The sequence below is a fragment of the Anoplolepis gracilipes genome, chromosome 16 (genome assembly GCF_047496725.1).
Source record: "Anoplolepis gracilipes chromosome 16, ASM4749672v1, whole genome shotgun sequence".
NCBI lineage: Eukaryota > Metazoa > Arthropoda > Insecta > Hymenoptera > Formicidae > Anoplolepis > Anoplolepis gracilipes.
The window spans coordinates 2,023,827-2,049,919 of NC_132985.1; the positions used below are offsets into that span (position 1 = coordinate 2,023,827).

The 26,093-nt window shown below is 33.3% G+C and overlaps 4 protein-coding genes and 1 long non-coding RNA gene across 6 annotated transcripts in view; 1 reads left to right on the forward strand and 4 right to left on the reverse strand.

Annotated features, from left to right (window-relative positions):
* Nucleotides 1-10,134, reverse strand: part of LOC140674872 (uncharacterized) — a 168,282-nt gene extending 158,148 nt beyond the window's left edge. The window contains exon 1 of the mRNA XM_072908761.1: nt 9,395-10,134. Within this exon, the coding sequence (XP_072764862.1) occupies nt 9,395-9,557 (163 nt within the window). The 5' untranslated portion in view covers nt 9,558-10,134. The remainder of the gene's footprint in view (nt 1-9,394) is intronic.
* Nucleotides 10,135-12,038: 1,904 nt separating this feature from the next.
* LOC140674447 (uncharacterized) lies at nt 12,039-14,890 on the reverse strand. The gene is made up of 3 exons (XR_012048222.1): nt 13,811-14,890; nt 13,238-13,504; nt 12,039-13,084 (listed from the first exon to the last, which is right to left on the reverse strand). It is a non-coding gene; the product is annotated as an uncharacterized lncRNA (long non-coding RNA).
* A 796-nt stretch (nt 14,891-15,686) lies between these two features.
* LOC140674445 (uncharacterized) lies at nt 15,687-17,405 on the reverse strand. Its single transcript, XM_072907975.1, has 4 exons — nt 17,296-17,405; nt 17,067-17,145; nt 16,749-16,935; nt 15,687-16,478 (listed from the first exon to the last, which is right to left on the reverse strand). Exons 1-4 carry the CDS (start codon nt 17,362-17,364, stop codon nt 16,283-16,285), a joined length of 531 nt encoding a protein of 176 aa, XP_072764076.1. The 5' UTR covers nt 17,365-17,405; the 3' UTR covers nt 15,687-16,282.
* A 766-nt stretch (nt 17,406-18,171) lies between these two features.
* Nucleotides 18,172-22,416, forward strand: LOC140674446 (dynein intermediate chain 2, ciliary). The gene is made up of 14 exons (XM_072907977.1): nt 18,172-18,563; nt 18,669-18,827; nt 18,896-19,097; nt 19,171-19,248; nt 19,348-19,514; nt 19,605-19,688; nt 19,946-20,132; nt 20,231-20,392; nt 20,459-20,602; nt 20,845-20,951; nt 21,052-21,229; nt 21,309-21,540; nt 21,628-21,861; nt 22,006-22,416. The coding sequence occupies exons 1-14, from the start codon at nt 18,507-18,509 to the stop codon at nt 22,181-22,183; spliced, it is 2,169 nt and encodes a 722-aa protein (XP_072764078.1). The 5' UTR covers nt 18,172-18,506; the 3' UTR covers nt 22,184-22,416.
* A 211-nt stretch (nt 22,417-22,627) lies between these two features.
* Nucleotides 22,628-26,038, reverse strand: LOC140674443 (ribitol 5-phosphate transferase FKRP). Of its 2 annotated transcripts, XM_072907972.1 has the most exons (4): nt 25,906-26,038; nt 24,883-25,279; nt 24,523-24,780; nt 22,628-24,052 (listed from the first exon to the last, which is right to left on the reverse strand). In XM_072907972.1, exons 2-4 carry the CDS (start codon nt 25,123-25,125, stop codon nt 23,282-23,284), a joined length of 1,272 nt encoding a protein of 423 aa, XP_072764073.1. In that variant the 5' UTR covers nt 25,126-25,279; nt 25,906-26,038; the 3' UTR covers nt 22,628-23,281. The 2 variants fall into 2 exon arrangements, with proteins under 2 accessions (XP_072764073.1, XP_072764072.1); XM_072907971.1 differs by lacking the exon at nt 25,906-26,038 and having other exon boundaries at nt 22,634-24,052; nt 24,883-25,858.
* Nucleotides 26,039-26,093: the final 55 nt, after the last annotated feature.

Below are 26,093 nucleotides of genomic sequence, written 5' to 3' on the forward strand. Positions count from 1 at the left end.
GTAGCAAAGCGCACGTTATCTGAAACGAGCGGACATTATACAAGACCGTGAGAGAGCAGTGCGTAGCGATCAGTTTAGATGAGTCCGCGAGCTTTTTGCTCGTCTGGTTATGGATCCGGATTGATGGATGGTCCGCGTGGTCGTAATAGAGTCGGCATGCGAATCGGCTCGCACGCGATTTCCCCGATCGCGAAATAGCAACAAAAAAATTCAAGATCATTTTCTTCGTCTTATCAAATGTTTTCGACATGCGCAAATATCTTTTACTTTCTCTTCATTTCTAACAGCGAATTAATATATTCGTATTAATCTTTAAAAATTTTTAAATGAGGAAGAAAGAAGGAATGAGTTTTTATTATTATCTCTTAATTTTAACAGTAAAAATTTTCAGTTTTTAAAGAGCAATAACTTTGAAAAATATTTCGCGTATTCGTCGGCTTGCAGTGAAAGTGTAATAAAAAAAGTGCTTTCGCTGAAAGCTGGTTTCGATTTCAAGTTTGAGTTCGCACTCGCAATCCGGAAAATTTTTTCCGACAAACTTTTTAACGCTACTCAGAAACCTGTTTAAGATTATCGCGATTATGAGAACGCATAATATCTAATGATATATAGGGAAATAACTATTTAATATTCAGATTTTAGAAAAACATGTTTAAACATGATTAATTTTTTGTTAGACAATTTACAACCTTTTTTATTTTTATTTTTGTATATTGTTTACTCTTGTATATTATAATATAATTTTAACGAGATAACGTCAAATATTTCATCGAAATCGTAAAGTGAAGAATATGAGAATACTTTGATGTAAAAATATGATAAATTAATAAATGAATAAATTTTATCTCATCTGACATAACTAACAATAAGATTAATACGTAAAATATTTTTACGAAGTAAAATAAAGTGAAATAAAGAATTTGTAATATATTAAAAATAATACAAAAAGTGATGCATTTATATATAAATTAATAAAAACTGTTAATAATCAAATCACATTAAAAAATTCAAAACAAAATTCCGGTGCATCGTATTTTTTGGTTATAGCTTTCTATTTCTTAATAAAGGAAGTATATGCACCAATATGCAGTCGTCAACTTAAATTTAACGATAAATATTAGAAAGTAGACAACCGACGTTTCATATAATTTCGAGTACACGATTTGTAACATCATCAGGGAATATATCTGGCAGACCATATAATGAGAAAAAAATATATACGCTAATAATCGTCCATCCGCAATTTATTTTGTCTGACAGTTTCATCAGTATTCCGTCAAGTTAGACGTAGAAAGAACGATAATTTCTCGCTCGTGGCCGCGTCACAGAGAACCGCGATCTCGAATAATATTTCCTGCCGCATCCATGATGCGTTTCGGACTTTCCCTTTCGCCTGATTCTACGGGACTACGATCGGAAGAGAATCAGGAAATTCTTCAGCCTATCTGGTATAGGAAAAAATTTGCGAAAAGGCTTTCACCCGGGAAATAAAACCGCGAAATAAGCGGATTCCTGATTATTTCCCGATAAAATTGACGTAATCATCGGTACCAATACAACCATCTCGCTCAATAAGAAATAAGAAAAATGCAGAAAAGAATCTCATTGAGAAGACTTTAATATTATATGAGAAGGAGATCGCAGAAAAATTTATTTTTACATATTGAATGATTGATATTTAAAATATAAAACATCCATATAAAAAATATAGATTTCAAAGAGAAGAAAAAAATAACTGTCTCCACGAGAAACATAATTATTTCTAATTTGAATAATATATCTGCAATTGTTATTTCCTAATCTTGAGATTATAACTACAAATCAATTCATATTAATATATAAGAAATCAGTGTCTCTTTATTTATAACTACAATAATTTCGCATTTTCAACTGTTTAAAATCTGTTCCTCTACAGATAAAAAGGCATTTTATTTATTTATTTTTTTTAAAGATAGTTAAAAATTTACGCACACAGCTGGTTGATAAAGCTAGGGCGATACGTCGAGATAATCTCGGGCAAAATAACACGTTACAAGCCCGACGAGAGCCCTAAACCAACCGCATTACAGGTCTACTATCGCGCGAATCCACGCGGCCAGGATTTTACACGGTGAATCCCTCTCCGTCCGGAGCTATTTCTCGCCGTTGTCCAACGGCGTAATGACGGATAATGACATAGGCCGCGAAACAAGATACACATGCACACATATAGAGAGAAGAAGAGAGAGCGAGAGAGCGAGAGAAGCGGCTAACTCCTATAATATAAAATAGCGGGAGCGCCGCGTTCGTTCACCGCGCGCTCGTTCGCTTCACCTGCTGCATCAAGTTGTATATTTGTTACACATATGCGAAACACATTGCGTCGAGTCTCTATGAGCTCTTAGAGCAATACTCTCGTTATTTAGCCGATCATATAGCTGTTGTACGCGTGCTATCATACGCCCAAATATATAATATAATTCGAAAAAATTTTATCAAAATTGTTGATATTTATATAAAATTGTTAATAGATATTTTTCTCTGTATATGTATATACTACAGGCTATGTATAAATAATTTACGAAATATGTTTAGTTTTATCAAACTTTAGTAAGAAATTTTGATTAGGAATAAAAGAAATTGTACAGTAGTGTACTTTAAATACAGTTAATTGTGTATATAAAAATAATTACTTATCATCTGTGGACTAAAATTTAGAGAAGTATCAGATATTATATTAATTCACTCTAAAATATATACAATATTTTCCTCCACATGAAACAATAGACATAAAACGTATTAGCGGACTACAAATAATTAATATCTTGTGTAATTATTTATAATTAATATTGTCACAAAGTGTAACCGTTAGATAGGCAAGTAAAATTAATGTAAACAATGATATAATCTCTATTAACACGACTGATATGAATTTCATAATACTGCGACTTGTTACTAGTCTCACAAGTTTTGCGAATCTTCATCAGAATCCTAGCGAAGACCTCTGTTTTTAAAGAGCTGACTTAGAAATGTGGAAAGAAAAAGAAAAAGAAAGAAAGAGTGCGCTATTTCCACCTCTCTTTTTCTCCCTCTCCAATCTGTAATATCTAACGTGCTGCGAGTTACATTCACTTGCATGGCCGATTGCCAACCGATAATTATCCCACTATACTCTATGCATTCTTTTTTAATTAGTGCGTACACGCTCGTCCTTATTACATTCGTCATGCAGAAGCCTCACTCACGATTCTAATGAAAATAATTGAAGGGTTAGCTCTATCATTCTTTAGTATAAGTATTTCTCTCTCTTTCTCTCTCTCTCTCTTGATTTTCTTTATAAATTATTCGAAAATTAAATAAATTGTAATATTATTTAAAAATATTAAGAAAAAAAATATATATTTTTATAATTATTATTAAAAATAATATAATCGCTCTTTATTATTAATTTTAAGAGAAATGGAAGATATAAACAAGCATGCACAAAGACTCACTAAAAGCTTTGATTAAAAACCGGTTAAAATGTACACACCCTTTTTTTGCCGTTTTTGAAAACCTGTTTTATGACTAAATGATTTCTTTTAAAAGAGTTAAAATTAATCTAATTGAGATTCCAAGAGTAGTCAATAAATGTATGATTTATCCAAAGTTACAACAAAATTTCGCTACTCGTTAACAAACAAAGCAATGTCGAAGAATTTTCGCATCTCGAAGCGTTAATTAGTCTCCCAGAAACAAGTTCGTTCTTTAAAAAAAATGCAAAAATACCCCCTTCTTTTTCTAGAACGTAAGCAAATCCAGTTCCGTTCGAGAGTTCGATGTCTCGGCGAACACGCGATTTGCACGTGCTTTCCCTCCCCGCCGATATCCTATTATTACGCCTTTAGCACCGAATGCGGGAATGCATTTTTTTTTTTTCATTGCTACCGGTTACGTGCCATTGTGCTACCGATGGAATGCCGCCGACACTTTTGACGGTGTGCAAAGTAACGAGAATTATTTAAGGGCCGATTGAAATAACACGTCCAAAGAAAACGCACGTTCCAGGTAGCAACAACCGCGAACAAATAGGAGAGTTGCAAGACGGTGTAATTATTGCGGAGAGAGATGACGCGTTACATCGCGTTAATAAACGGCGCGACGTCGAAATCCTGCGATTACGTCGAGAGAGAAGACGGCCTTATTCGTATGATCGAAACAATCGTTTCCGCAGTCGGCGATAATCATCTAAAAGATTAGCGCTTGCAATTTAGACTCCTTTTAAAAATTTACACGAATTTCAACCCTACTAATTTCGTTCGCTTAAAATAAAACAGAGCTCTTACTTTCGCTTAATTACCCATTCAAGGAATTAAAAAGTTCAGATCTTTCATGGAAATTGCAAAACAGATTTGATCTCGCAATTGTAACGTGATTTACAATCGTAAACGATGTCGGTCTCATGAATTTCTTTTGTAACAGTCTAATTATCTCTTCAATTTGTTTTTACATTATAAATGCCGTACAAGTAAAAAAATGAATAGATAATAACTCATAGTAGAAAGTTTTACTGGCAAAATTTCTTATCGTACTTATATGAGACTCCATATAGCAGGTTTAAGTAAATTTCAGCAGTCATTCTTAAAAAACACAATTATAAAAAGCTGTTATTTGCCGTTTGCGTAATTGAAACAACAGTTTTCTCGGCTGCCATGTGTTTCGCGTTGGAATTTGGTTCATTTCTTCGGCGTTACCTTGTGATAATTGACTAAAGCGCATAAATCATCGATATTACATTGACTTAAAACTGCAAAATTCTTTCGCAGAACTTGTTAACTTTATTTACTGTTGTAATATAATAACGATATTAAAAGTTGATCATTGTATTATATACGAAGAATAGCGACAAAAGTAAATTAAGATAAACTTGAAATATAAATTACGTTTCAGCAAAATGTTAGGCGTATTAAATTTGTTCAAAAGATTTCTAAAATCCATTTGCTCTACATTTATACTGGTTCGAGAAATTCTCGTACACTAAACAAATACAACGGCAACGCATTTAGACACGCTATATAAAAAAAGAGAAGATACAAAAAGCGGAAGCACACGAGAATTCTTTCCTTCTATAAAATCTGATAACAGTTCGCGCGTTTGCTTTGAGGAGACTTTTTCGTTAGCTCTCGCGTGATAGTAAAGAGATTTTAACTATTCATTGTTCTGGTATAATAATGGGAGCGAAATGGCCGCGCGTCACTAAAGGAGGAGAAAACGCTCGCGGTGGAACGCACGAGCAAAGGATCCTAAGCAACTTAATGTCTCTAATTATGACCGGTTGTAAAATTATACCTTTCGCACCGGGTAGGAGTGACCGAACGCGTTCTGGTCAGATCATAAATTTCCTCTAAAAACGAAGAAGGCAAAGAGAGAGAGAGAGAGCGGGGGGAGAGGGGACCAGCACCGTCGCCGCCAGAATTTCAAGTACACTTTGCATCGCGCGCGAACATATTATCAGTCTTTAAATCTCTCTCCAGGGCGATTCACCTGGTGTAAATCAATTCGCGAATTTTCGTCGCGGTTCCTCCTCGAAACGCACGTCCTTGAAAAACGTTGCACGAATACTGAGTGTCAGCAGTAAACATTGCGCAAATTACGAAAGAGGCAACGCTGACACAGTCTTGGAAGAAAAGTAAGCGCTATATCTCTGAGCGTAATATAATTTTGCAACATTGCTGCAAATTGCGGTGAAAGTAGGTTCAAAAAATGTTTACCGGTAAATTATATATTTAAAGAAATCTACAATCAAATCTTTTGTCTTGGATTATTTAATACGAAACTTTAATTATATGTGTATTCTATTATTTTCGGTTTTAAATGTTTTGCTTATTAAATCTCTATAATCTAATTTTTAATCGAAATTTACTTCTAAAAGTTGCTTTATATTTTAGTTATAATTTAATCAATTGCATAAAATTCTTTTTGTTTCGTAAAATAAGTTATTTTAATTCATTTTCTTGCATTTATATTTTCATATTGTATGTTGTTGATATTTTCGATATGACTTATCACGAAATCGTAAAAGGTAAATAAAAATACTACAAATTGATATATGATTTCGCGGCATATAGCATCGAACAAGCTGCCGAGAGAGCAATTTAATCTTAATTAAATCTCCCACGGTTATCTAACGTTGTGTGTACGCCAAGTATCCTGAATCTTTTTAGAAAATTGCATCCTATTGCAATCTATTCTTCGCGGCGATCCTGGCAAGCCACGCGAGTGAATGCCGTAGCAGTAGTGCTGATAAGGTTCACATCGACTATATCTTATAATATAAATCCTGTTATCGAAAGCCGTGAAAGAAAACCACGTGTTGCACTTGCAGCTTGAAATGTAACGCTTTCTATCCGAGATAAATTAAATTCTCGCATGTAAACAATCATCTCTTGATTCTTTACGCATTGTTAATTAAAATCTACCTTTATTCACTTTCTAATAAAATTATTTTTAGAGTTGAAAGAATTCCAAAGTAAAAGTAAAAATACACAAGAAATATGTCAAATAATCAAAGATTAAATAAATATACCATATAATATGAAATGTTGTATCGATTTTAAATTATTCTAAAGTAAAGAGAGATTTTAATTCTTTATAAAAAAATATATATATAAGTGCGATGCAAAATAATAAAATAGTATTTCTCGAAAATTCGAGAATTTTGACGTTGATGCATATCCACAGGGTGGCGCAAAGAAAAGAGCAATGACAGAACGCAATCAAATTTAAATTTCGCAAACAAATACCGAATAGCTTATGAACCGGTCCAGATTGCACACAATTAGTATCGCATGATTCATTAGGGATTACCTTTTACAAGTTGTAAATAACACTAAGAAATCGTAAACTACGCGATCATTAAATAAACGCCCGCGGCCGGCGAACAGTTATCCGTAGGCCATCTTCGCACGAAGTCCCTCCTTTTCACAGCAACCTCGACACATACATACTATTTGCAATAAGGTTGGAAGATTTTACACGGTGCCCGATGCCAGAAACGTTTTCCATGCGCATCCCTTTATTGCATGCATATGCATTCGTCGCACTACGCATTGTCGCACGTTGAAAAACGATTCCCGGAAAGTTATTCGCTCTCGGCGATCTTTCGGGAATACCAAATGTTCAAGGGAATACCTTTGTTTCAGTTATTTCAATTTTTAACAAAATATCTCAAGTATAGAAGTATCAGAAGAGCAATAATCGCGTAATCTAATAATTTAATGCGAATTCATTAGAAACATGTTTGTAAAAATAACGTAAAATATTTGTGAATATGCACACGAATGAAGAAAATTTGAAAAATTATCTTTATTAAAAAAAAAAGAGTCTAAATTTATCAAACGATCTATTGCGAAAATATCTCCATCATTATACACATATATTTTAAAATAATGAACATTTAACTCATTATCAGTGAAACTCGGTCGCGTAGAGATTAGTCAGATTATTATTAATACGTGCATTGAACTCAATGAGTTATGAAGAAACTGTTTTTTTCTCACAATCAGTTGCTTTCTTTTTAATAAATATCAATCGGGCCTAAAAAGTTGTAAGCATGCGAAAGCATCTAAATCGCCATTTATCGTTCCAGGGAATCACAATTCATTAATTTCAACGCGCCAAGCGATAGCCTCGATATTTTCTTAACACCGTGTCGAAGTGTGCTAAAGTGTCATTGACGATGATTTAACGCGAAACGCAATCGTCGCGGAAAAAAGTCCGATATGCAGGCGGTGTCAAAAATTATTTGTTGCATTTATATCGCGTTCGGCTGCCAATAGAAAGCGCGATCGCGCGAATAATTTGTACTCAGAAAGAGAACCTCAGGGTGAGAGGGTTCATCAAGCTTCACCGTCGACACGCGCACGAGGCGACGTGCTTCCGCCTTTCTAAGTGCATGCAAATTAATCGATTTAAGATCGAGGCGACAGATGCGGCTCAACAATGAGCACCGGCGCATTCTTAAGCGCCATGGGAAACCGATTCGACTCTATTATCAGACTGAATTTAATTGCGACACTGTACACGCATCGCAAACGCGCAACGAATCATAGGTAGCGTTTGAAAAGTATCCGGCGATACGAGTGAAATCAGTTGATTAATATTTAATTCGAATAGTAAGATTATAAAAGTAAAGAATGCATTCATTAATAAAGTATGAATGCATTCATTAATAAAGTATGAATAGATAATAGAAATATAAAATGGTAAAATATTAAAAGTAATTTTTTTATAATACACATATATAAAATAAACATGAATATATGTATGTAACGTGATAGCACATAATTAAATTGTAATATAATTAAACGGGAAATCAATATAAATCCTCGATATATTTTGTGAAAATGCGCTCTATACATATATACATTAATAATCATAAATGTGAGCCATTTTTTATGTAAATTTAATTATAATACTTTTAATGTAAATAAATAGAATTAATAGACTCACGCGTTCTTTCGGAAGTATTTAATGGATTTTGCAATCTTCGCGATTTATAGAGAATCTACGAGTATTTTGCTGCGACGTGATGGAAGATGAGCGAACGTACTTTCACAGAAGCAAGCGAGTGCAAAGGTCGTTCTTCATCGGCAAAGCCGAGACGAGCAACAAAGTTCAGACATTCACCGTCATTGCAATAATCACCAGAGAGTGTGGTCCTCATGCAAGAATGAAAGGGAGAAAAATCGATAGATAAGGATGCAATGACGATGAAATGTCTTGAATATGTTCCTCCCTCTTTGCCTATCCTTCTATATTATTATATTTTTATATACAAGTTTTTTTACAAAACGTGTGCTATGAAAAAGATATAATCAACCATCAAGAGTAACAATTACGATTATTTTTTTTTCATTATTAATGTAAAAAGGATAAAAAATAAAATATATATATATTTCTTCTGTACAAACATAATATTACGTTGTTTCATTACCAATGTTTAATTGCTTTACTATTCTGTATAATTTAACCACTTTGCATAAGTTTAAATTTTTAATATTTTTGCCCTTTTCATTGTTTTCCCATACATTTAATATCCAAAGGCATAAATAAATTTTTATTTAATTTTCTAATGTTTTAATTATTAGACACATCAAATTTAATTTAATTTAATATATTGTTGTATTAAATTATTATGTGACTATTTATATATGTAATTATTAAAAAAATATAAATGCATAAACGCTCGCAAAATTAAGAACCAATAATAAAAACTGTTTTTATGCTTTTATTCTTTTCATTTTGCAATCTTTTTCATATCACACTTAAGTAAAAATATTATTTTCCCATAGAAATAATCGAAACTTGATAAAAATTTCGATGATGATAAATTGAAAGCGAATGACAGAAACGAAACAAAAACTGATCGACTCACCTGTATCAAGACGCGGCCGCTCGCTGGACGCCGAAAGGGATTCCAGGTCGTCCTCCAAGGTCGCGACATCCTCAGCGTGCGCCAATACTACTAGCACCACGGAAGTCAGCAGCAATGACGTCAATAACACTGTCCTCACCGATGTCCAGCCGATGAGCGTCATTTTTCAAACACTTTTCCGCACTCGAGCCAGGTCGTCGCACCGCGATCACCGCGTGCCGTGTCGCGATCACATTTTTTGTCGATTCGCGAGTCCGATCACTGTCAAATTCACTTGTACGCGTATTTTATCCGAAAAACTTGCGACTGGACGCGACAGACGAACTGCCGGACGAAACAACTTTGAAACGATAACGATTTCGAAACGCGAACGTCGATGTCGTTCGGTGTCGGTGCTCCATGTGAAACTTAACCCCACTGGTCCGGTGAAAAATCGCGAACCCGTTACTTGTAATCACACTGTTATATATCGCACGAAGACAGGAAAGGATGAGAGGGAGAAGGAAAGGGAATCGCCGTTGGTGTCAGCCGGTAGCGCGTGCTACCTGTTTTGAAAGAAGTGTGCACCCACCTCACCAGTCCATGCCGCACTGCTACGCCGCCGTCAGGTGTTTGAAGCCAGCCGCCGCCGCCGCCGCACGATCAAGCCGCGACATCTTACGGGCGTTCGCTGAAGTGACCGTGTACGCGCTCGCGACACTTCGCTCGACTGTCACGTGAGCCGCGCACTCACTACGCTCGCCTCCTACCTCCCGCGCGACACGTGATCCCCCACCACCGACTCATTCATGCAGACACGCGCTTTTCACTCGACTCTGTCTCTCTCTCTCTCTCTCTCTCTCTCTCTCTCTCTCTCTCTCTCTCTCTCTCTCTCTCTCTCTCTCTCTCTTATACTCACGTATGCGCCTGCTCCGCGATTATCACATACCTATCGATGCGTCCTCGCATGTTATTGTTTATGTTTCAATATATGACGCGTGAATGATTGAAATCAAAGGAAGAAATAACATATATATATATTCGATAGATCCAAAGATTTTATAAGATCTCGATAGACAAGGGAAAAATAATTAATTTTATTTCCAATAGAATTTTTAATTATGATGTAGTTGCGATTGTAATCATATTTGTGTTTAACATATAATACAAATAAAAAATAGAAAATTATAACTCAAAAAAAGGCCAGGGTCAGTAATAATCGATATCATTTGAAATGTAATGCCTGAAAAACGCGGGATCGCCATTTTGCGGGCTACTGCTAATCTCACTTTATTACTAATACTGATTTTCGTAATATTTATATAAATAATAAAAATAACAAAGATAGCACGCATCATTAGACAAATCAAATAATTACAAATTAAAAACTAATTCTGAGCCTTAGTCAGTATGTTGAAAGCGTGAGAATTTACCTTCTTGCGTTTCTTCGGCGCGTCGTCAATTCGCGGCAGCAAACGGGATTCGCGCGATGCAGCAACCTTGATGCATCGTTCTCGGCGTGAGGCATGCAGTACTTGCAGCATGTACCTACGTGGTATTTAATTAAGCCTGGTCGTTCGGGAAAAAGAAGCTGTTGGTACAGGAAGCGCGATGGGTTTCGAGTACACGAGCAACGAACCGTACTTCGAACTCCGTTACGCGGACTACGCAATGACGTAGTATGAATCGATTGGCGCGCTATCTCGATCGATACGACTTGAAATGTGATGCTTTAAAAAAGGCGGGATCGCCATATTGCGGGTTGCTGCTAATTTCGTTTACAATTAGTTATTGATTTTTAAATATTTTTACGGTTGACGCTTGGAGGCAATTAATTGTTTTACTCCAAGACAAAGAGATAATTGGGGATAAAATGAGATGAAATGTCTTTACATAGTTTGATGATAATATAAAATATGCGTATTCTCGAAGTATATCACCTGACTGTATCGATCTGAAAAATCCTGAACACGCGTCGTGAATGCAATGAAAAGGACTGGTATATCTCGTCCGCCTGATCGGCTTTCCTTTCTTCCTCTTCCCTTCTCGTTCTCTTTACCTTCGTCTTCTCCGTCGACCGCGAATGGACAAGTGGTCTGCGGTTTTTCATCCTGAGGAAGAAACGCGCGGTCGATGCACTTGGGATCGCGGGTCGATCAACGATGCGCGTGATATTTGTCGCGAATCACCCTCATTTGTATTACGGCGAATCCACACCGGAGGTCGTTCATCCCTAGTGATTTTTGTGCGAATTCGCCATTATAGGAACATATTTTTAATTTATATAATTTACGTACTAGATTAATTTATGTAAACCTTGACAAAATTATTTCCCTTTCCTTCGCTCTAAAAATAAATTGTTTATATTATTGACTATATTATATTAAAAAATTATAGATACAAATATAATATAGAAAAGAATGATATATATTAAAAAAATAAAGGAAATGTATTTATATAATATCTGTATTTTTTCCAGATTTTATCTTGAATATATGTAATTAAGCTTCGATCATGACGATGATATAAATAAACTGATAAATGATATATTTAATAAATGTGTATATTGTCAAAAAATTAATCACAATAATAATTTACAAATTAACTTTTAATCAATGAGAAATTTTATTTTAATTCAAAAAGTGCTTATTATTTTTTATCCTCTCTTGAAAATATTTTTTAACAATATTTCTGACATACAAAATTCTTTTATTTTTAATTTATATAATTTATATCGACGCAGATAGCGATTACATAATGATTATATGTGTTTTTATCCTACTTATTTTTCAGTAATTCCACCTAAAAAATATTTCTTATACGCGTGTCTAAAAATATATGTAATTTTCTTATTTTTATTTTATTTGTGACTATAAATAGCTTGTATAAACAGCAGCGGCATTTTAATTTCAACATCTTTAACGAGATACCGCGCTATCAGTGACGTTGGTCTGATAGCTTACCGTTTGAATAGCGATCTCTTAATTCCGTAATTAATTCGTGAATACGTTTTCATAGTTTATGCAAAGCCTCTCGAAAAGAGGTACATCGTGTGATCGTCGAATACTCGTAAATATATTCGGCGGCGTGTTTCGCGCTGCGCCAGCCCGAAGAAAACAACATCGTCTGTGCTACGCGTCTTCTTCTGCTTCGCCGGCTGATCTGTGACGGCGTAGGGCTCGTACATATTCGAGATATCGCGCGTGAGAATCTGCCGTAATATCTAAACGCATGTACGATACGCACACGAGCGAGACTCCCGTGGCTAAGGGACACGTGAATATTCATAAATTACGAGTAGAGTTCTTTATCCGAGTTTACTTAAATATTTTTTCAGAATATTAATTCCATTCAAGCGGTTCGAAAACTCTCAGTTATATTTGAACTCGATCGATTAGTCCTGATTAATCCAATTTTGTCGTGAAAAATTAAAAATCTATTTTGCGTCTGTTTTAGAACATAGTTTCACAAACGCAGTTCGTCTGGATTATATCTGTGTACTTGAATCTGCTTTCTGGGTTGACTTTCTTTCTTTTTTTCCGAAGATGATATTGAAGAGTAGATTCTCACGAAAGCCGGTTTTACTGGTTTTTTAATTAGATTCGGAGACAGTTATCTTGGTGGCACGAGGATTTGGCACTTTCATCGATTGTCATCACCACATTACTTTCACGACTACAGATTCGCTTGTCGATTTGTAAATTAGATAGTCTAAAACAGAATTTATCGTCAGAACGCGTTGATAACCGGTGATACATAAAAAATCGATTGACAAGTAAATAAATATTGAAATCGTAGAACGATATCTTTTTGCGCTTCCTATCCTTTATCTTATCGTGATACATAAACTAAACCATCAATTACCATCTGGTAGGAGCTCGATCGCCGAAGAAAGCTAAGTATTTCCGTCGTCGATTCGCCTTCCAGGAATAAATGGAAGGACATTAACAGCTCTCACACATTACCGGTTACCACGCTCTCTTGTCCGGAGAGGACGAAATTTATTGCATCAAATTGGTTACAAAATATGCCATAAGTCTTGCTCGATTTACGACCATACAGGCGACGTCGACGATGTAAGTCCTCCATAATGTTACATGGGGTGTTCTAGATTCACCGCATCTTCTCCTTCTGGAGTAGAAAATATATTAAAAGTATTAGCGCATGATTCACAATATCAGATCGATAGCTAATCAGTTATAAGCACAGCTAAAACTTAAAATAAAAATTAATAAAATATTGTTTCTTGATCTTAAATACGAAATAACTGAATTTATTACATCTTTTTCAATTAATTTTAATTTTGCATGCAAATAAAAAATTTAAGTTTGCATAAATAAAACTTTCGAAAGAATGGGTTTTACTGCAATTATTAAAGTTGTCACAAAGAATAAATTAATTTTGTATTCATCCAGAAAGGGAAGGACTGGAACACACCTGGGCCACTCTGTAGATATGCATGGAATATACGAGGGCGCATCGAGATGCATCTAAATATTCATATGCAATGCATCATGCGTTGTGTGCTGCACAGCATGCGAAGATATGAAAATTTAACGCAAGAAACATTTATTCCCGCGACGGGTGGAGGCTTAATTAAAAATCGAGTTTGGAATACCGCGGGGAGGTGGAATAAATTTAAGATACACGAGTCATTAATTAGAGCGCTATCTCCGCGACAAGTATTTTCGTGTTTCGCATTTAAGATCAAAAGGAGCCCTTTGAGAAGGGAATTATGAGATACATCATTATGCATCATATGTGTGGTCAAATCTAAAAAAAAATCCCTCTTGCATTATATTTTAATAAAGTTATTAAATTATTCGAAACTCTCTAAACAAAAGAAAAAAAATGTTACATGTTCTGGCAAACGGTTAAAAACAAATTCCATGCTAATGTTAACATCTATTCGAGGAAATCACTGGACTTCTATGGTTGAAAGAAATGCATACGCAATGTGCGTTTTATAGAACGATCAAGATCAGGCGTTGAAAAAAAGACCGTTTCTAAGGGTTCCGTAACAGAGTGCGTTTACGGCGGCATCCTCCGGTATTCTCCGCACGCAATATCTCACCGGTACGATCTGGCGCACATTGTGCGTGCGTAGAAAAGTTCTCTTAAGCGTGCACAGCATTGTTTCGCTCGTCTCGCCTGATTTTATGTACGCGAAAAACTATGATTTACGTAGCAGCGCGTTTAGAATGATACATTTTTAAAGGTCACCAGGAGTCAAAGCTTGCTTTTCATTCCAATGTTTATATGCAGACCGAGTAACATGTAACATTTTTTAAAGGTATTTTACATATGTTTGTATTTGAAATTAAATTTTAGAGAAAAGATAAAGATATCCTCTGTTAATAAAAAAATTACATATCTAAACATATAATAAATTGATATACTTGTATTATATGTAAAGACAGATATTTCGAATAAGAAATGAAGTGATGACCTTTACTGAGAATTACTTAAATAACCAAGCGTATGTTTTACAGCAGAGGAAGTCTTCAATTACTCGAAGGAGCTTCGTCGAACCTGTAATTTTCTATGGCTTGAAAATGCGATTCCGCAAGGCCACATCGATATTTAGCAATAATATTGCCAAAGACCGTCCTCTTCATGATCTTCAGAAATCGTAGAAAAATATCGGTTACTTGTTCGTATTCAATTATAGTATAGCTTAATTACGGTTATTTTTTTTCGTCATCATGCGCGAAACGTCTTCCTGTATTGCAATCATTCGATGCGCAAGTCTCTCTAACGCAATTTAATAAAAGTGTAACATATAGCTTGTAATTCCATGTCCCATATATTGTAGGCGATCTTTCAAAATCTAGAGTCAACTTTTTTCATATTCTTTCGTAATTCGTTCGGCATTACGCATAATATATATATAATCGAAGAGAGTAAACTTTTATAAAAGAAACAATTATCTATCTCTTATGCAACTAAAAATCACCAAACGGAGATATTATTTCCAATTATATTAATGGTTTTATAATGTATTATGATATTATCTAGAACATAAATATTACATATGATTAGATTTGTCATAAAAAATATTTGATATATAAAATATATATTATTTAATTAAATATATATTTTATATATAAAATAGAAAATAATATTGCAAAATAATTTCTATCTAAAAAAAAGAGAGTTATAATGTAATATTTTCATCATTTTTAATAAAAATGAATGAAAATATTTATCAAAAAAATGAAAAGCATTTATCTTGAAACAAAAACAGCACTGAATATGATTAATATTCAAGATACAAAAAATTTGACCAAATTATTTCATGTAGAATTTTAATTGGATATAAGAATAGAGAATACATAGAAATAGAGACTAGATTAAATTGTTACCTTGATTAATTTGCTTGTTCGATACAAATGAGCTTAAGCAATAAGCCCAATAAATACCTGCCGCGATCTCACGCAAAATAGATATTGCAAATGTTACTGATAGTTAGTAAATGTTGAGAAACGCCATTTGAATAATATCCTTAACAATAATTGCTTTAGTCACGAAAGCGTTGTTTCCAATAAATTGTTGTATTCATTGAATCGGTTAATCCTTTTGCCTAGATGTCACTCTGTAATTGTGCATTTTCACAAAGTACTTCCGAACATTAAATAACAACGATAGGAAGCTTTATAAATGAAGCAGATTTATAAAATATAGCAGTTTAATAAAATAACTTTAATAATTTAAACATTTCCTCTGTAAATAATGTATAATTAGACATAACACACACAAAATAAATTAACTTTGTAACACAATATAAACTTGGAAAAATTTTATAAAAAACATATCTATACCCTCTTTGTTCAACCACGATTATTATTACTTAAGTAATAATCAATCAGTTTAAATGAATAATCAGTTCAATACACAAACTATATTATATTACAGTATATGGCAATGGCAACATCCAGTAGGTACGTAAGTTCGCATAAATGGATGAGGTGGTTGGGCTGGGTCCAGATTCAAAGAGTCCTCGCTTTCATCGCTTAACTCACCGATGCTAAATGTATCTGTAAGATCTTGTTTGTGCTTTGAGGGATCCTTTGATTTTGCAGGAAAAAGTGTCAGTTCATCCTCACTATAATTGCACATTAAATAGAATATATTAATTAAATTTTATTACATGTTCTTTATATGTTTATATATATAAACATGTTTTTTTATAAAATATAATCTATTATTGCATAAAATAATTTCAAATTATATTTATTATGTTATTAAAAAAACATTATATGTTATTGAAAAAACATACATATAATAAAAAGGAACAATAAAGAATTAATTTTTGAATATAATAATGTGTGTTAATGTCATCTAATAATTCTTTGTGTACATGATTATTTAATACCTTTCACTTTCACTATGCCAGTATTCGACTAAAGGAAGATGTTCCTTATTCTTATGTGGTATAGGCAATCTTTGGATCGATATCAATCCAGAACTGCTGGTACTACTTGTATTTTCATTATCATATTTTGGAAGCTTTATATAATCTGAGTTGCGTTGGATTCGTTTTGCCTGTTCAATGCGTGTCTCTGCAGAAAAACGTCACTTATATAAATATATATATATAATTATAAAATAACACAAAGATTATACAAATTACATTAATTAATACAAGTAATCTTGCAATAAAATATACAGAGTTAAAAGATTATCTTAGTACCTAGTTTCTTTTGTAACTGTTTGGTTGTATTCCGCTGTGAAGCCTGTGTGTGGTTACTACTGCAACTGCTATCACTGCCCTATAAGAGATTAAAATATTTTTGCATCACTGAAAATACTTTGTTTCACATGTATCATTATTTGCATATAAATATTACAATCATATATCTCATATGAGATAAGACTAATAGCGAACATCAGTCAATATGCTTATCAAGATGAACATTTACCAAAAAGAGTCTTTCGTCTTCCACATGATTAACAGCTTTAGGATCACTATCAATACCACTATCTTCCATTCTTTAAGGCATTTATAAAGAAGCTTGGCTTCTTAATTCATCTAAAATAGAAAGAAAGTTTAGCATTATTAATTTTGCCTTTCATCTGAGCGCACATGAAATAATTATGTAAAAAATACAGCATAATATGTATTGCACACAATATTGCATTAATAACACTATGTAATTTTAGTAAATTATTAAATATATTTATATTTAAATGTCAATGTAGAGGTTGTAAATATGTCACTATTTATCACACACAGAATTTCATATGTACTACTTTGGAATTTATAAAATCTAATAGTACATATATAATTTGTTGTTATGAGAATTGAATAGAACAATGTTTTATGTATCTCAGCCAATGATATCTGCATGATTCTATATAATAATTGCCCTGCAACTTGTTGGAATGCTGACATTACCATGGTATAGTCCATTATTGATTTTCTCCGCGCCAAATATGCACAAAGAAATATAACCGCTTTTGTCGGCAATATAAAGGAAAAACAATTAAAATATCATGTCGAAAAAATTATGCAAATTTTAAACATTTTATATATCTTTGACAACATTATAAACCACGTGTAATTTTTACACATATGATATATCTAGTCTTTTATAATAGAATAAAAATATTAAATAATCTGTAAAATAAATATAAATTTATTCATACCTTTAATAAAATAAAGATTATATTTGAATATATTAAAATGTAGAAAAAAAAACACATTTCAACTAGTATCATACAGACTGACATTGCTGTCAAAATCAAGCAAGCGTATCCTAGGAAACCGTAATGAACTTTTCAGTATTGAATAATACATAGCCAAAGAATATTTGGAGTTTTTATCTGTTATATCTTTATTATCGTATTATATTTTTACAAATTAATGAAGAATAATATTTGTAAGCTATAAAATAGATTTGATCACCAGGTAAATGTACACAGAGAATTGGGTTTATTTACTCTTATGTTAAATTAGTAAATTATATGCAGATATCATATGCAAATGTCAAAGAGAAAATGTGTACTCTCTATATATTGAATATAATATTCAATTCTCATTAATAACAGTATATGAAGGAGTGATCAGCTGATTATTCGCTAAACTGTTGTACAATTGCATTGATATAATTTTATCAACAAAAAGAAAACAATGGCACCAGCAATACCAAAAAAGATATCCTCCAAAATGTCGGAGATAAGTAAAGAAGTACATATTTTTCATCATTATAACAGTATTAATAAAAAATAAATCTTAGAATAAGATTACATTATAAATATAGTTATCTAAAAAAATTATTTAATAATTTTGTAGTATATAAGTGCAGTAAAAAGTCACATATCACGACCAGACTTGAGTGCTACTGCACCAAAAGGTCATATATCACGACCAGACTTGGGTGCTGGTGATATGGACTGGATGCGAGGAAAGATTTTGCTAAAACCAGATAATCAATTGCAATTAACAGAAGCTGTATGTTTGACTTTTTATTTGTCCTTTTTAAATATTATTAAACGGGCTTATATCTGTATATAATCTAGGAATTACAAGAAGAATTTGCCAAAGTATTAACTATACACAATACAAGAGTACCAGATTCCTTAGTTGAATGGTCATGGAAATTACGTGAATTTGTAAGATTACCTTTACCATCACATTTAATAACTTTAGTAAATGTAACTGGCACTATACTACACAAAGATTCTGAAGAGGCCAAAGTGCAATTGGCAGGAGGTATTATTGGTAAGGCACTTCATTTACTAATATAATAATTAATATTAAATAAGACTAAAAATAAAATAATCTCATTATATAGTTGAAGAGGAGACAACAGATGAAAAACTAAAACAAGAAGAAGCTGAAATAAAATCAGAATATGAAGATGAGGAAGAAGGTAGGCACAAAAGAGATGTCATTGGCAACTAATATACAGTTATTTAATAAATTACGTGTGATTCTCGTGTATTTTTTAAATATATATACACAAGAACAGCAGAGGAAGTGGATAAAACGGTGGAAGAACTAGCCGAAGCTGAACGTGAATTGGAAGCTGAGCCAGAACCTGAGGAGGATGAAATAGAAAAAGCAAAGCCTAAGAAAGTACCTAATCAATTCAATTTCTGTGAGAGAGCAGCGTTGACATATGATAATCCTATGAGAGTACGTATATTATATCTCCTATATTTACATGAAACAATATTATAATTTCTGTTTCTTTGGAAAGTAAAAAATATTGGAAATATATTACAGGATATAAGCACACAAACTATACCTCCACCTACTGCAACTTTCAATGCTAGTGTCTTTCAGTGGACTATCTTTGACGAGTATCAGGTACAATTATTTCTCGTCCTGATAATTAGTGATAAGCTATTTTCTCGTCCTGATAATTAAAGATGGAACATATATGTATATAATAAAATACTTTTCTATTATACTATTTCATATTATATTTAAAAAAGTTAAATTAAATTAATACATAGTTAACGAAGAATAAATATATTACTATTATTAACATTATTTTCATTTGAAATATAAAAAAAAACATTACACATAAATTTCGACATTATCATTATTATTATTGTTGGCAGGAAGACTATGCTCAACAACAACGAGAGAAAGAAAAAGAGAAAAAAGTACCATTGACGCAACCAAAGAAGGAAGATGTAAAAAAGAAAGCTCAAATAGAATCTTTAGCAATGTCAAACAGAATGCTACAAGCAGCAAAGACATTGGAACGAATGGTGAATCAAAACATTTTTGACGACATATCTCAAGGTAGGCGACCCCTTCAATCTCTTTTGCGACTTCTCCAATGAAATTTTATATAGTATCTTGAATATATATTTTTTTCTCTTCTTTTTAATGTTATTTAGATTATAGATATTGGGATGATCCAAGCGATGAATTCAAAGACGGCGAAGGCTCCTTATTACCTCTGTGGAAATTTTCTTACGAAAAGACTAAGAAACACGACATCACAGACATGTGTTTCAACAGCAGATATTACGATCTCTTTGCAGTCGCTTTTGGAACATGTTAGTAGAACACATATCGTTATTCGCAATGTTCATACACTGTAAATGAAAACTTATGTATTCCAGTGACATTTAACAGTTCGATAACAAATGGCACGGTGTGCTTATTCAGCTTGAAGAATCCATCATATCCAGAATGGATCTGTCCAACAGAAGCACCTGTAATGTGTCTAGATTTCAATGCCCAACATCCGTACCTTTTAGTTGTTGGTATGTAATATAACAATGTCATATAGCAAACATTTATTTTACCTGTCACATGTATTTATGAAATGACGTAAATAATGATTTCACTGAAAATCTTAGTAAGTAGATATTTGAATCAAATAAAATTTACAAGTTTTTCTGCAAAAACTTTGGTAAAATATTACTATAATACTTGTATTGCTATATATATATATATATATATATATATATATATAAATATTAATTAATTAATTTATAACGTAAAGGTACCATGGATGGAGCAGTAGCTGTTTATAACATAATGTTACCACCATCCGCACCGCAATACAAGAGCAGCGATGTTGTACAGAAGCATGGAGGGTTAGTGTGGGAGGTCTGTTGAATCTTTTGGCTCCAACATTTCAACATATAATTGAAAAATGTTTCTAAAAGTAAAAACTTTCAATTAAAAAAATTATACTGATTATATATAGATTCGTTGGGCGCCCGATACAGAAGAAGGAAACCTGGCATTCTTCAGTGTCAGTATCGACGGCAAAATAAATCACTGGGTGTTAAATCAGAACGATCTCGGTCTCACTACCGTTATGACATTGTTTCTGGATCGGCCGCCTATACCGGGACCAGATGGCACTATGATTACGCTCAAAGGTAATGCAAACTAAAAGCAAATAATAATGAAAGTGTGAGATCTCGTAAACGTGATGATTATACGGTCGTTTGAATTCAGGATGCGGAACGTGCATTGCATTTCATCCCGCCGATCAGAATGTTTTCCTGGTAGGTACGGAGGAAGGTACCATGTACAAGTGCAATACGGCGTACAGCAGTATTTACATGAGAACCTATCACGAGGCTCACACTATGCCGGTTTATCGGATAGTCTTCAACAAGTTCAATTCCAGCATCTTTGCCAGCTGCTCGGGTGATTGGCGAATCAAAATCTGGGAAGATGAAAGATCGTAAATTAAATCTTTGATATCTGCATATAAATTATAACGATATGTTATATTACAGTTATATTCGGTGTATGTATATACATTATGTAGGGAACCTTTGTTCATGTTTGATCTGGGTGTTCCGATTGGAGATGTTCAATGGGCGCCATACAGCTCGACAGTACTGGCTTGTGTATCAAACGATGGCAAAGTTATGGTGTTCGATTTAAACGTTAACAAGTACAGACCGATCTGCAGTCAACAAATTGTCAGTAAACGAAAGAGTAAATTAACCCGATTGGCTTTTAATAATGCCTTGCCGTTTATAATAGTCGGCGATGATAAGTAAGTGATACTTTCCAAATTTTACATATTATCTATTTAAATTAATTTTAATTTTTTCATTAATTTATTTTTACTTTAATAAATATATATTTTATATAATTTTTAGTATTTGTTTATATTTAATATATACTTAATTTCACACAGAGGTACTGTGAATACACTAAAACTATCCCCAAATTTACGGATAAAAGTTAAACCAACAAAGAAGCAACTACACTTGTCACAAACAGAATTGGAATCGATGAAATTGGACAAGTTGCTCAGTTTTGTACGAGAGCCACCAGTATTACTTCCACCTAAAGATGTAAGAACAGCTACCTAAAACTGATATGTCAAACATGTAAACAGATTATAACTTTTTGTAAACAACAGTACTTTATTATTGTTTGCTATAACAGACGGATATACATATACATATCTATATTTTTACAAATAAATTGGCACTAATTATGCAATAGATATCAAATAGTTCTACAAAGTAGTTTATGTATTTGAATTATTGCATGAAAATATCATAATTATAATAAAACAAAAGCATCTCAACCACTGATTAATACGACAAAACTAAATAAATTGACTTAAATTAAATAATTCAAATAAAATATTATGTTATTTACACAATTATTTAAATATAATGTAATAAATAATTTTTATTCTGGAAATTTTTCTTTTCTCTTAAAATTACAACTTTTGATTGAGCAGAACTGGAATGATAGAATTTCTACTATATAAATATTTACGAAATATTTCTAATCTTGTAGAACTGTTTAAGATATATTATATTAAAAAATGCCTATCAAATAAAATAGTTTTAAAATATGAAATTTTTAATCTGCTTTTAAAATCGTTAATATTAAATATTTATAAATCTCTCTCTTTTTCTAGTATGGACTATAGCATCTACTAATGAATCAATAGTAAAACTAGTTTAAAGTTAGTATTTATAATGGAAGTGTATTGAAAAATGTATCAACATCTATCGATAAGATCTAATCAAAAATACTAAGTTTATTTGGCACAATATTAACAGGTCAATTCATGCAAGAAGAAAGTTTGTGAATTTCTCTATTCTAAGCTGAATTATTCAGAAATGTAGAGATAACATTTGATAACAATTATTTGTCATTATTCCTTACTGAAGTAGGGTCCGAATAAGGCAAATAGAAATGCGTTTACGAATTATTCCCTTAGAGGGGAAACATTGCAAGAATGTCGAGTTGCAATTTTTACTCAGATCTTAATATCTTCATGCATAGATAATTCCTAGTATCATTGGATACATGCATAATCGATATAATTATCAATTCGATAGCAATAATAAATGCGATTTAGCCGCAACAAGTACCAGTTTCTTCGATAAAGTGAGGCAACAAATATTGCCATAGACTACCACGAATAACTCGCGCAATTCGAAAACTGATTAATTAAAAACAAATTTACCAGGTAATTCTGGATTTTCTATCACACCTCTGAAATATTTAAGCTCTAAAAAGTCCCTAATGTTATTTGGGCATGGCACTTGTCTACCGGCGAACTCGATGCTCGACATCGGATGGAGAAAGTGCTCTGGGAAGTCCTGGTTCTTCAGGAACCACGCGTCCTTCATCATGGATCCATTGCGCGCGTAGAATGGCAGCAGGTTCACGTGCAAACGATTAACCCTGGAGTACTGTACCTTGAAGAACTCGCCCTCCGTCGCTTTCTCCCAAATGAAACCGTCATCGTCGACAACCGGTTTACTCCTGGCCCTGACCAGCCACGGCGACCTCGTCAGATCGTCGCGGTTCAGTCCGATTTGTACTTCGTGATCCCACGGTAAAATATCGCCGTGTCTCATTCCTCCCAACAGCGATTGACCCTCTAACCAAAATCGTATACCGACTTCCTCCAATTTATCGATAACATGATGGGTGACTTTTCTCAGTCCAGCCAGACAACAAGGTGGTGTAAATCGATGCAGATAGAGATACGATGGCACGCCGTTTATCACCGAACCAAAGCATCTCGCGGTTTCTCGTGAACAACCGTACCACTCTACAGAACCAGAAGTCCTTGTGACCTTCTTTATTCCCAATTTCTCAAACATTAATCGCTCCCGTGTACGATACAATTGCTGCATCTTAGATTGTGCTTGTTGGTTTCTATACAATGGTTTTCCCTCGTTGAATTGATAGTTTTTCAATATATGTATCTAATAACATATATCATATCATTGTAAATAATTGTTTAATCGCAGTAAACTTATGTTAAAATAAAATAATAGAATTTTTCCTTAGTAGAAAAATACAAAAGAAATATTAATTTTTTTTTTTTTTTTTTTTTTTTTTAATACACAATGTATAAAAATACTTACCATATATAAATAAAATAGTTTTTAATCACAATTTTTTTGTTCTAATAATCACTGACACAAGAACACAAGATAAAAGACAAAATGTTCATAAAATATACATTATAAATATAAATATCCGCATTTAAACTTTGAATATATAAATCCAATTAAATATAAATATATTTAAATGTTGAATGTATAAATCCAATTAAATATAAATAATCAAGAATGACAATGTCACATATGAGTCAAATCAATTTGTCATAAAAAATGAAGAAAAAACAATAAATAATTATCTTAATATAAATTAGTAAAAACGTATTGCAAACCTTTACACCAATAGCTGCCATCTGGATATACAAGGCGTCCATGAAGGGTAGTAAAAACGGATCTGACAATCTCCTTAAAATTTTTGTTTCAAGCAGAGTTATATGCTTGCCTGTTACACTATCACATTCTGTCCCTGTAATCCGCATTATCCTCAAACTCCATTCTTTCACTCTTAAATCTAACTCGAGACAATGCAAGGCAATCTTTCCCACTGGTACAATAACTACTCCTAAATTTGACACTTGCGAGACAGTCTCCTGCAAAGTATGCATCAAAGAAAATAATAAATTACATTCTCTCTCTTAAAATATTTTTTTGTATATATATCTATATATATATCGTACCAAATGTATATTTACCTGTATGACTTGCTTGGTCGACAATCTTGTCGCATCAGGCATAAACAGGACAAACTTGGTGCGTATATAGAAGAGCGGATTCCTCTCGTCGAAAGACTTATTGAACTCAGGTCGTAAACTGATCAGCTTGACGTTCCTCATACTTTCGTTGGCAAAATCCAGCTCCAACGGCGGATATGGTACTTCATCGCATACTATCAGGACGGGTATCTCCGGGAAGGAATTCAAAATTGACTCCACCATGGACGCTACGTCGTTTTCGAAACTCTCGAATTGTCTGATGACAATAGTGACCAGGCGGGCCAAGCGTCGGTGAAACTTCTGCGGGGGTTCGTTCGTCCCGACATTCGGTGTTAATAAGCCCAGGGTGTTTTGCGCCGCAAACAGCCGCCATATTCTGTGCCAGACAATGATGTTACCCAACAACGCGAGCACCAGGACCGCCCTGACGAATCTGAGGCGCATTATTATTATGACACGTGACGCGATATCATCTTATGTCATCGGTGAACGACGGGTGTCTACATCACTCCGGTACCGAGCGAACGTTTGACAGTTCGAGTTATTTCTGCCATGCTGAGACACTGTTTCCCCACTTGAATTTATGCGAAGGTCATTTCGTTTGACCCAATGAAACTTTACGCGGTTACGAGGTTAACAAGCTCTTAAACGAAGTTTTATTTCCCGACGTAGGTGAACGCCTATGAAACGTCTCGATCGATTTTGAAGGTTAGGTACGCTAGCTTAGTTAGCCCGATTAAATTTAATTTGTCCTTTTTTTCACCATGTAATAACATGTAACTACGCAAGTTGTAACGCGATTCTTTTAACGAATGTTTCTTCAAACATGTAATACTATTTAATTTGATACAAAGATTGCAGAAATATTTAAAAAATTATGCAAAATTATCAAAGATAGATTAAAGATTCATTTAATTGAAAGTTGTTTTTAAACTAAGTGTGATTTAACGCAATTATAAAAGAATATACATTCATACTGAACGCATCATTGTGGTCCCTTACTGAAAATTGGTATAATTGTGCTTGATTGAAAAAGAGATATCCTTGACCCCCTTCCTTTGAATACCGGCATTTGAATAAACTCGCGTTTAGTGATTTTACATATCCCACTCAAGTGATATTACCGTTGTCCATAGACGTAGTAAAATATATAGACTAGGCGTATCGACAAAAAGAAGCAAAGAGTTCTT